Genomic DNA, 12,561 nt, shown 5'->3' on the forward strand with positions numbered 1-12,561 from the left:
CATGCTGGCCTTACCCTTTTTGTTCCTTATATACCGGTAAAACCTCTGAAAAGATAAGCCTACAACCTATACTACTAAGTTCATACCCCAAGCTCTGGAAATCATTCTGCACAGAAAGTACATCCTTTTGGGACAGATCACTTGTGCCAAGATGTATAATAGCATCAACATTACAGTCCTTACTGGCATTCTTGACTATCTTAAGAATATGCTTCTTGTCTCTGCTGGCAGTAGCACCTGGCAGATACCTGACCTCTTTCAAAACCTCCATATCCTTTCCTAAATTTACATCCCTTACAATTTACATCCTTTACAATTGAATACTATCTAGAATGAGCTCCCCCCAGAGATACGGAGGATCCCAGATCTGCGCACCTTTCGCCGCGCTCTTAAGACCTTTTTATTCCATCAGGCTGGCCTGGCCTAATCTTTTCCCTTTTTTCCCTTTTTAAAATGTAAATTTTAATCTGTTTTAAATTATTGGGGTGTTTTAAATCTGTTTTGGGCCAAATTGTTTAATTCGGTTTTACTTTGTTTTTAAATTTTGTATTTATGTGTTTTATCTTGTGGCTGTTCACCGCCCTGAGTCCTTCAGGAGTAGGGCGGTATATAAATCAAATCAAATGAAAAATGAAAATGAAAATGAATCACCAACCAGAAGGTGGCTTCTCTTTTTGTATACCGTGCTCTTCTTGTGTGACCGATGTGTAATACCTGGTTCACACTTTCCCCTTTCCAAAGTAAGTTCTTCATCTTGGACCGCGATCCCCTGCTTATTTGAGTTATCAGTATCACAACTACCTTGACCTGTCCCTTTAGTGTCCCTATTAAGGTCAGCAAGGGCACTATATCTGTTATGCTGGGACACAGCAAAAGCTTTGTGTTTATGGTTCACAGCTCCCATCCTGCCAGATCCCATGGTTGTCCATACTGCCCTTCTTCTGCAGGATCTTTGTGGTAGAGGGGACTGATGGCATGGCAGCTCAATAGAGTGGAATGGCTGAATTGGGCACCTAATTTCTGCTTGGAGAGCAATTAGTGATTCTAGATAGGTAATCTGTCCATGTAGAATACTAATTTGTTTACAAAGAGGACAGTACCCAAATTTGAAAAGAGTACTGCAAAAGACAGCTGCAAAACAAGTATTACACTGAACTACGCAGGTCATTTTGAAATAGAATAAAATCACAATCTCAAGTGCACTAACCCTGAATATATTATTACTATTTTTGGTTTATAGTTATATGATTCGCATGCTGTTAGGCCTGCGGGCCGCTACCTTTCTCCTCTGTACTCACTCTCAGACTCCCCCCTCACAGGCAGCAGCTCCTCCCCCTAGCTTCTGTGAAGTGAAAATATCTGAAACGATTTATGTTTCTTTCCATAATAAGGTCCAAATGAAGTCCATTTTAGTACTGTGGTATGATTCTGTGTGAAAATGATTTTATTTTAATTGCTTTATTATTAGTTGTGAATGTTTTTTCTAGTTACAGCATCACAAGGCTGCAGGCCAGCTAGGTATGCGAGGTGCACACCAACCAGACCTGGTCTGCAACAAGGGAGAGTTGCATGCACTAGGTCATGTACCCAGGGAGCTTGCCTCATCGTCTCTATCTGTTGGAGACTGGCCATTTTAAAATTTCTTCCTTAAATGAGTAGGATTATCAAAATGTCTTTACAGATATAACCCAGCACAAAATGTTCTGGACAGACTGCAATGATTTTAAATACTTAATTAAATGTACGATATTTAGGAGGAACATTGCATTGATGATGTAGAGTAAATAAGTCTACATTCATGTTTCAATAATTCCTGAAAAGAGTGCAGTTGTGATTGTTATATTTTTAGTTTCTATTATTATTATTATTATTATTATTATTATTATTATTATTATTATTATTATTATCATTGCCTTGTTAGGGTACTTTAATAAATGAATATAGTGGAAAGGTTGCTGAGTTTGATATCATGACGTGACTGCACCACAGGCGTTGAGCGTTTGCTGTAACCACGTTAGCTATTCTTTGGTGGCATGTAATGGGTTAAATTCCTCTGGGTACTAAATCATCCAATTGAGGTCAGAGATGGAGTAGCAATGGAGCATCTGATGACTGGGATTGCTTGGTTAGTGGCCCAGATTCTTATCTCTGTCTCTGTCCTGTTTATCCTCTGTCATGTGGAGACTTTCCTTTTATGTTTTTGCTATTACTGTTTGGCAGGGTAGATTGTCATTCTGAAAGACTGAATGACCTTCTTATTCCCCATTTTTTTCTCTGTGGAGATATGTTGTTTTGTATTCCCATTTGGCCGCAGAGATGCCAGTGCACAGAACATTCCCAGAATGAACAGGCAGGCACATGAACAGGAAAAAAAAATCTGCAGTGACTGTGGCTGAACTGAAAGGAAAAAAGTCTTCCTCTCCTCTTCCCTTCTTATAGCCAAATGCTACCATTCAGATCAGCGCAGGCTGTCGAATCAACAGCATGGCTGCCAACAGCAGCAGAGGTAAGAGAGGAATGTAGTGGATGAGTTAGTGAAAGCAGCATCAGAGCAAGAACTGAAGCGTCTTCCAAGAAAGCCTTGCGAGCGTTTGTATAGTCTGTTTGCATCTCATGTAGATGCACCTTTGTTTCTCTTACGCAAAGGGACAAGTGGGGAGATGGTGGAGGAAAATGGAGGGATCTGCTGCTGAAAAGAAAACCAAAGCCGCTTGTGATGCCAAAGAAAAGAAGCTCAATATGCAAAAGCATCTGTTCTTCTCTCTTTTTTGACAATAATAGATAGATGTGGGCAACTGTGGATAAACAAGGAATCAGTTCTTCATCACTGGCTTCACGTAATCACAATTGAAACTGGAAAATTCTGGAAAACCTTGCTACCAGGACTTTGGCTGTGATTTCCTAAGAGCATGCAGAAGAGGGGTGGTGGCTTGATTAAACTGACTTTGTTTCTTTCTGTTTCTATTCACAGCTGTCGCTCCAAAACTCAAGAAACTAAAGAGCCTAAATGTAGAAGTTGGAGCAAAGGTTTCTTTGAAATGTGAGGCAAGCGCTGGAAATCCCCAGCCATCCTACAAATGGTTCAAAGATGGTAAAGAAATTAAAAAGAGCAAAGATATCAGAATAAAATATGGGAACGGAAAGTAAGTAAAAACAGGTGCTTTTTAATCTTAAAATTGTAAACAAATGTTTACATTCCTAATTATGATTGGTATAGTTGTCATAAAAATGACTGAATGGTCTATTTCTAAATAAAATGATATTTTAATCCTAATCCAAAATAATTATGATTCTTGTTTGTGAGCAAGATGTGTTCATAATATTCTCAGAGGATTTATTAATTTCAATATTTCAAGGTGCAGGTTCGACTCGAAGGAGACATTTATCTAAGCCGGATTTTAACTGGCGAGCACTAGGTGGGGGAAGGCTGTTCTAAGGTAAAACTTGTGTTACAAAATGGGAAATCCAACAATTTCATTTTGTCGACTGTCTAGAGCAGAATTCTAGAGAATTCTGAGAGTTGACTTCCACACAGCTTAAAGTTGCTGAGGTTGGGAAGCACTGTTATAAAGCAAGAAAGCTCAACTATTTTTACTGTAATATTTTGTTTAATCATACATGGTTAAAAGAGACAGATAGATTGCCAATTATTTATTAGCATGAGTGATGGCATGCTCCTCCTTAGTTTGTTCTCTGGATAGACCATGTGCTCTACCTTAAATTTTGGTGTGATGAAGGCAGAGCCAGATGGCCTAAACTGGTTATCCATCTGGGTTTTGCACAGGCCTAGAAATCACTTAGGTAACTGAAATAAGTAGTGTCTCTTAGAAACAGGGGCCATTTTGCTTTCTACTTTTGCTTTGAAGGGGTACTTTCTTGCAGCTCCAATGAAGCGAGGTGTCCTCTCCCTTTTTAATGGTATTTAACTATTACTATTTTTTTGGTATACAATGCCACAGAATTAAATTCATTATAAAGTTCTGGTTGATATGAACATGGACCATGAACATTGAATTCTCTATAATGCTGAACACCGGGCTTCTCAGATCAAGCCAGGCCATTGTAGTTGGTAAAAGTTAGCAAGAAAAACAAGGCCAGCAGGCTTCCCAGCATCATATGAGGCAGAGTAGAGACAGTTCCATGGATGTTCATACATTGTGCAGGACTTGGCTTCATGCAGTCAATATTTTGACTGTAGCTCAAGTAAATTCATTGGCCAAATTTGGTGGGAGAGAATTGCACTGAATGTAGTTCAAGATACTAGCTTTAACATGGCGAAATGGTGGCCAGAGCGATGCGTGCGAGTGGCGGCAAGCGGCTGCAGAAGAAGCGGCTGCAGAAGAAGGCGAGGCAGGTGTCGGGGTGTGTGAGGCCTGGTAAGTAGGACAGCTCCACCCCCCATCCCCACCCTAGCTTATTTTTTACCTGTGTGCCTTGCCCCACCCCCTGGGCGAGATCTTAATTAGGGCTAAATTTGTGAGTGGGGCTTAATTTGATTGCATGCGCTCAAAAACGTAATAAGGCTTCTTTTCAAGGTGGGTCGTCTTTTTGGAGAAACACGGTATCTTTTAGATAGATCTGAAACTGGCAGTTTTTAAAAAAAGAAATGTGAGTAGGGCTTTGGATGGTTTTGGACAGAATTAAAGGGCCTTTTCTGCAGAGCATTATTTAAGCATATGTTCTGATTTGGATCTGGATCATAAAATCTCCCAGTGATTTCCTACAATAATTTGGAATTTGGATTTCTTACAAGGAGAGTGATTGGAAAGCTTCTGAGGGATTGTCCCTTGTGATTAAAGGGAAACCTTCTTGTATACATTTGCTCCCTGTTCTCCCCACCTGGCATTTTTTGGGGGAAATTTAAATAACTTTTCAGTATTTGTCATTTTGCAGTGCTCCAAAATGTCAGATTATTCAAAGCTTCTTGTTCAGTTTAGATACTCTGTATCTGCAGTTTTCACCCTTTTCCTTAATGTGGGCCATGGCTTCACCATCAAAACTTTTGTAGACCATCATATAAGTGACGGGTGGCTAATAGACTACCCACAGACACTATGATTGCTCCAGAAAATATATTCAGGATCCTCCAAATTATTATTTTTTTTATCAAGGCTAATATCATGATATTTTCAAATTTTCAAATTTTGTTAGTAACCATTGTTAATAACTGCAATGATTCACTTAACAACTGTGGCAAGAAAGGTTGTAAAATGAGGTAAAACTCACTTAAAAGTTTCACTTAACAGAAATTTTAGGCTCAGTTGTGGACATAAATCGAGGACTACTTGTATAAAGAAATTTCTTTTTCAGATACTCATTAAAATTAACTTCTGGGTCTATTGTTCAAAAATAGCTTTCAATAAAACACTTCCATTGTTATTTTCTTATATTTTCTTGACATTCTGGATTAAGGTATCTTTCTTGTCCTTTGTCCTTTGTCCCTTGACACTTGATACTGAACATTTGCATTCAGTTATCATATATTCTTCCTTGAAATTTGTTTGAGGAACTGTTTATCTTTCATGATGTCTGTTGAGCCAATAAGAATTGACAGGATTGGCACACTTCAAGTCTCTTTTCTTAAACAGTGTTATCTTTAGGGACCCAGGAGGTAGATCTACTGTCAGCACCTGTCCATTGGAATGTAGTTCTTCCTAAATCCTGGGTGGCTCCAATCCTGATAATATTCTTGAAGGCTTTGAAGACCTGCCTTTTCCCTTATGCCTTTGGCTAAAGTGGCTGTGAATTCTGTAGTCATCATTTTGTTTTTTTATTTGCTATCCTTTATCTGTTTTTGAATGGCTTTATTACATTAAAAACCACCCAGAGTCATTTGTAATAAGGTGGAAATTAATTAAATTAAATTAAATTAATTAAATTCTTATTGCTCAATTCTCCATTTTTCCATAGCTATTATGATTTCTTGTTTTAAAATCTACTTGGATTTTTTCTTTTTCTTTTGAAATTATGGAAATTGTTTTGGTTTTGATCCTGTTTTTTCTCTCTTCCTCTTGTTCCTTGGGTTCTCTTTTACATACTAAACATATGAATTTATTTCTTATATTGATTTTATATTTTGATTGTCATATTTTGCTGGCACACAAATTTTGATGGCTTATAGCTTGAAGCAGGGATGTAATGAACAAAAAAAAAATCATCTGGGAAAGCTCTATTAACCTGCCTATATATTGTTGCCTTTACCTAATGACCCAGTGTTGTATTTATCCAATTTTGGTGTTCTGATCAAGTCTTTGTAGCATTACATTTTTACTATATGTTGCAATCACTTCTTGCAATTTGCCACAGAAATCCTCAGTGTCTTTGATTCTTGTAATTTGTGTAACATTGCTGTTCCTTGAATAAATCTGATAGATATTTCATGTGTCATAGCAATATGCAGACCTAGCAATTCCCTTCTTCACTGTCTTTTAAAAACTATTTTACTAGTATGTTTTTATGACTTAAATCATTTGATTTCAGAAACCTGTAAGTTCACCTTACTAAAGCAGTTAATTTAATTAATGTGCTTTATTTTTGTTTTGATAATTTAAAGTTTCCTTGATTTATGGTTCTCATATTCAATTTTTAGTTGTATAAGTCCTTTTAGAATGAGGGAATCCGCTTTCAGTACTGTCACTGTCACATTTTTGGGTGGCTTTGATCTGAGTATATGATCACTTCCAGATCAACTCATGAAAATTTCCCAATAACTAGAGGAGTGATTGCCAGCTTGGGAGTCTGGGTTCCTAACATGTCTATTTAAATATCAAATGCATGTTTTTACAATTGTAAACAATAGAAATTAGCAACAATACAGAAGGGGCGTACCATTGTGTTCTTTGGAGTTACATATTAGAATGCTTTTATGTGAGTTGACTTCCCCTCAGTGGTGAAATCTGAACTGGTTTGCTACCGGTTCGCTGGCTGTGCATGAGTGCTGTGCGCCAAGCGCATGCTATGCACATGCATGTGCAGTTTGCAACAAATGTGCACTGCACACACATGCACAATACACACCAAAAGGAGGCTTGGGAAGGTAAGTAGAACAGCAGGGGGGGGAAATCAGCTGTGGCATGTGATCTTGGGATCCTTTTAAAAAAAATTTCTAAAGCATTATTTTACTACCTATTCACCCAAACCAGTAGTAAAAAAATGCTTTAAAAAAGTAAAAAAAAAAAAAAAAGGTTCCGACGATCACGTGGCACAGCTATGATCTTGGGAACCTTTTTAAAACCTTTTTAAAACATTTTTTTACTACTGGTTTGGGTGAATAGGTAGTAAAAAAATGCTTTTAAAAAGTAAAGAAAAGGCTCAGACGATCATAGCTGTGCCGCGCGATTTTCCGAGCCTTTTTTTTACTTTTTTAAAGCATTTTTTTACTACCTATTCACCCGAACCGATAGTAAAAAAAACGCTTAAAAGGTAAAAAAAAAAAAGTTCTAATGATTGCGCATCTCTCAGCTGATGGTTGGAACTTTTTTTTACATTTTTTTACTACCGGTTCGGCGAACCAGTAGCATTTTTTACTACCGGTTCAAGAGAACCGGCCCGAACAGGTAGCATTTCATCCCTGCTTCCCCTCACCAAGGGAGTGTTACCTCTGATTACCCCAGCTAAGGGTTTACTCTACCTGTTGATCATAATAGTGATCAACAGATCATATTCCCAACAGCATGCCTCTCAAGATAATTTGCGTTACTGAGCCCTCCTATCATGCTAAACTTTTTATTTATTTATTTATTTATTAATTTAATTTGTATACCGCCCTTCTCCCAGAAGGGACTCAGGGCGGTGAACAGCCAAAATTAAAAAACATACAAATGCAAAAGTTAAGATAATTAAAAGAATTAAATCATTGGCTACCCAAATTTAAAACCCCAATTCCATAAAATTTAAAATCCCAATTAAAAACCATTTAGGCTAGGCCGGCTTGATGAAATAAAAACGTCTTCAGGGCTTTACGGAAGGTCCGGAGGTCCGGGATCAATCGTATTCCAGGAGGCAGCTCATTCCACAGGGCGGGTGCCCCCACAGAGAAGGCTCGCCCCCTGGGGGCCGCCAGCCGACATTGCCTGACCGACGGCACCCCGAGGAGGCCCTCTCTGTGAGAGCGTATTGGCCGGTGGGAGGTTATCGGTAGCAGCAGGCGGTCTCGCAAATACCCTGGCCCTAAGCCATGGAGCGCTTTAAAGATGAGAACCAACATTTTAAAGCGCACCCGGAAGACCACCGGGAGCCAATGCAGCTCGCGCAGGAGAGGTGTTACGTGGGAGCGCCACGTCGCTCCCATAATCACCCGCGCGGCCGCATTCTGCACCAGCTGGAGCCTCCGGGTGCTCCTCAGGGGGAGCCCCATGTAGAGAGCGTTACAGTAGTCCAGGCGTGACGTAACCAAGGCATGAGTGACTGTGCACAAGGAGTCCCGATCCAGAAAGGGGCGCAACTGGCGTATCAGGCGAACCTGATAAAAAGCCCCCCTGGCCACGGCCGTCATATGCTCTTCTAAAGACAGCCGTGTGTCCAGGAGGACGCCCAAGTTGCGAGCCCCCTCTGTGGGGGTCAGTGACTCGCCCCCAATAGCCAGCGATGGCACCAGCTGGCTATACCGGGACGCCGGCATCCACAGCCACTCGGTCTTGGAAGGGTTGAGCCGAAGCCTGTTCCTCCCCATCCAGACCCGCACGGCCTCCAGACACTGGGACATCACTTCGAGGGCATCATTGGGGTGGTCTGGGGTGGAAATGTACAGCTGAGTGTCATCAGCGTACAGATGGCATCGCACCCCAAAACCACGGATGATCTCACCCAGCGGCTTCACATAAATGTTGAACAGGAGCGGCGAGAGGACCGACCCTTGCGGCACCCCGCAAGCAAGGCGCCTCGAGGTCGACCTCTGCCCCCCTGCCAACACAGACTGGGACCGGTCAGAGAGATAGGAGGAGAACCACCGCAACACGGTGCCTCCCACCCCCAGTCCCTCCAGCCGGCGCAGCATGATACCATGGTCGATGGTATCAAAAGCCGCTGAGAGGTCTAACAGGACCAGAACAGAGGAACAACCCCTGTCCCGAGCCCTCCAGAGATCATCCACCAATGCGACCAATGCCATCTCCGTGCTGTACCCAGGCCTGAAGCCGGACTGGCACGGATCTAGATAGACGGTTTCATCCAGGAACTGTGGGAGCTGTCGCGCAACCACACTCTCCACAACCTTCGCAACAAAGCGAAGGTTGGAGACCGGACGATAGTTTGCCAAAACGGCCGGGTCCAGAGAAGGCTTCTTGAGGAGGGGCCTCACCACCGCCTCTTTCAAGGCGGGAGGCAAGAAACCCTCTCTCAGAGAAGCATTTATGATCCTCTGGAGCCAGCCTCGTGTTACCTCCCGGGTGGCCAGTACCAGCCAGGAGGGGCACGGGTCCAATAAACATGTGGTTGCGTTTAATCTCCCCAGGATCCTGTCCACGTCCTCAGGAGTCACAGGGTCGAACTCATCCCAGGTAACATTCTCAAGACCAGCCTCAGTCACCCCGCCGGGATCTACCCAGTCAGAGTCCAAGCCTTCCCGAATCTGAGCGATTTTATCATGCAGATACTGTGCAAAATCCTCAGCCTGCCCTTGCAAGGGGTCCTCCCGTGCTCCCTGATGTAGGAGGGAGCGGGTCACCCTAAACAAGGCGGCTGGGCGGTTATCTGCCGATGCAATAAGAGCGGAAAAGTGGTTACGCTTTGCCGCTTTTATCGCCACTAGATAGGTCTTAATATGAGACCTAACTAGTGTTCGGTCGGATTCGGAGCGACTCGTCCTCCAACCACTCTCTAGGCGTCTTTTCCGGCGCTTCATCTCCCTCAGCTCCTCGGAAAACCAAGGGGCCGGGCAGGTTCAGCGTCGGGTCAGAGGCCGCAAAGGCACGACTCGGTCCAGAGCACCGGCGGCTGTCCTATCCCAGGCAGCCACCAGATCTTCAGCCGAGTCGTGTGCCAGAGTTTCAGGAACTGGCCCAAGCTCCCTCTGGAACCTATCAGGATCCATCAGGCGCCTGGGGCGGAACCACCTGGTCGGTTCCGCCTCCCTGCAGTGGGGTGCAGCGGTCGAAAGGTCCAGTCTCAGGAGAGAATGGTCCGACCATGACAGGGGTTCAATAACTATATCCCCTATATCCAGACCACTCCGCCACTGACCAGAGATAAAAACCAAGTCCAGAGTGTGTCCTCCCGCGTGAGTGGGGCCATGAATTAATTGTGTCAGGTCCATGGCTGTCATGGAAGCCATAAACTCCCGAGCCATCCCAGACGCCCCACCGGTAGATGGCAGGTTGAAATCCCCCATGACCAAAAGTCTGGGGGTATCAACCGCCACCCCGGCAATAACGTTGAGAAGCTCGGGCAGGGCCGCTGTCACGTGGCAGGGAGCCAGGTACGCGATCAGCAGGCCCACCTGCATCCCATGGCCCCACTTCACCAGGAGAGACTCACATCCGGCTATCTGAGGTACAGTGGCCTCCCTCGGATCAAGACCTTCCTTTATAATGACCGCCACCCCCCCACCCCTGCCCTGGGCCCTTGGCTGATGGAATGCGCGGAAACCTTTTAATCTCATGGAACAGGAATTCAAAAAATTAAACTCTGAAAACCAAACCAGAGGTACGTATGGCAGGTGGAAAGAGGTAAGTGACCATGTAGTAGGATAGAAAGGTAGCATAATATTCATAGAAACATAGAATCTTAAGGCTGGAAGGGATCTTGGGGGTCTTTTAATCCAACCCCCTACTTAAGGTAGGAGACCTTATATCAGGGGTCTGCAACCTTAAACACTTAAAGAGCCATTTGGATCCATTTGCCACAGAAAAGAAAACTCTGGGAACCAATAATTTAACAACCAGTGTGACTGGGTGGGCGTGGCCAACTCAACATCACTCAGTCCCACCCAGTCACATGAACACCACCACCCCCAGCCACACCTACCCAGACGGTCATTAGGGCAGAGAATCAGTTGTTAAATTAAGAAAAGAACCAGTTGTTCCTCTGTTCAGTTAAAAGATTTGACTATGGCTACTTTCTAGGGCTGTGAGTGTGTGAATGAATGGCCATACACTGAACCTGGGAGCACCAGTATAATACTGTCAGGAAAATTCTCCTTAGTTCAGATTGGATCTTTAACGACTTCCACCCATTGCTTCTTGTCCTGGTCTCAAGTGCTTTGGAGAATAAGTACACCCCCTCTTCCCTCAAGCATTGGAAGACAGCCATCATGTCATCCCTAATTCTTGTTTTTATTAAGCTAGACATACCTAGTTTCCTTAACCATTCACCACAGGGCTTAGCCTCTAGAATCCTTATCATCTTTGTTGCTCTTCTCTACATACTTTCTAGGATCTCAGCATCTTTTTTGTAGCATGGGAACCAAAGTTGGATGCAGTATTTTGGTATGGCTTCAGTAGTGCAGTACTAACGGTACTAACATTTCTCATAATCCTTATGCTATCCCTCTTTGATGCAGCCTAGGACTGCATTGACCTTTTTGGCAGCTGCAGTATATTGCTGCCTCATACTTTAGTGATGTCATGTCCACTATGACACTAAGATCCCCCTCATGGTTATTGTTGCACCAGGTACTGCCTATTTTATATCTGTGCATTTGACGTTTCCTGTCTAGATGCAGGACCTTGATTTTTTCACCATTGAATTACGTCTTGTTGCGTAATTTGCGTTACTGAGCCCTCCTATCACAACTTCCAATCCCTCAATCATTTCATCCCCTATTAGTTAGGATTAAGTCCATTATAACTGATCCTCTAGTTCTCATTTCCACCTTTTGGGAAACAAAGTCCTTAGCTGTCCATGCCAGAACCTATTTGATCTCCCACTCACTGCAGAGTTTGTTTCCCAGTTGCTGTCATAGTAGTTAAAGTCCCTCATTTCTACAGTGGTGTGTTTCCTGCACACTTTGGCTAACTGATTAGTAAAGAGTTCATCTACTTCCACCACTTAGTTGGGTGGTCTGCAGTACATTCCAATGGTAATGCCATTTATTTTTCCTCTGATATTTCCCCAAATGTTTTCAAGAAAGCTTTCATCTCTTGCAATGTGCATTTCTGTTGATGTGCATAATTATTTACATATAATGCAATTCCTCATCCCCTTTTTGAGATGGTTCTGTTGCTTCTGTACAATTTTTATTCTTCTAGCAGTATGTTCCAGTCATGGGTTTCATCCCACCAAGTTTCAGTAAACAAGCGCTATCTATACAGACCTTCAACATGAACCTTAAATATAGAGTAGGTTAATAGAGCTACATAGAGACCAACATCTCTATTTCTGCTGCTATCTGGTTGTGCAGATTGCACAGCCTAAATATAGTAGGTCTAAGAGGTGGATGATACAATATATGCTTACTTTTCTTGAGTTGCAACATGTACAGTTCCTATAATCTTCAGGACTTTCACTATGATGGTGGATGGAAAGGAAGATATCACCCACTCAAGCAATGTACCCCACCACCATCACCACTTTGGGTGCTGTCTAGTATGCCTTGTTTGAAAGGGGAAATGTAGGATTTAGTGA

General features: G+C 42.8%; 1 protein-coding gene across 5 annotated transcripts in view; it reads left to right on the top strand.

Moving 5' to 3' along the window:
* The window catches only part of NRG2 (neuregulin 2), a 389,806-nt gene that overhangs the window by 312,463 nt on the left and 64,782 nt on the right, over nucleotides 1–12,561 (top strand). For 4 of the 5 annotated variants that reach the window (XM_034411677.3, XM_034411676.3, XM_034411678.3 and 1 more), the window contains one exon: nucleotides 2,972–3,143. In XM_034411677.3, the coding sequence (XP_034267568.1) occupies nucleotides 2,972–3,143 (172 nt within the window). Of the gene's footprint in view, nucleotides 1–2,005; nucleotides 2,507–2,971; nucleotides 3,144–12,561 lie in introns of those variants that run through there. The other variant, XM_034411679.3, reaches the window with a different exon arrangement.

The sequence above is a fragment of the Pantherophis guttatus genome, chromosome 3, assembly GCF_059756535.1.
Source record: "Pantherophis guttatus breed Tessera chromosome 3, ASM5975653v1, whole genome shotgun sequence".
Classification (NCBI taxonomy): domain Eukaryota; kingdom Metazoa; phylum Chordata; class Lepidosauria; order Squamata; family Colubridae; genus Pantherophis; species Pantherophis guttatus.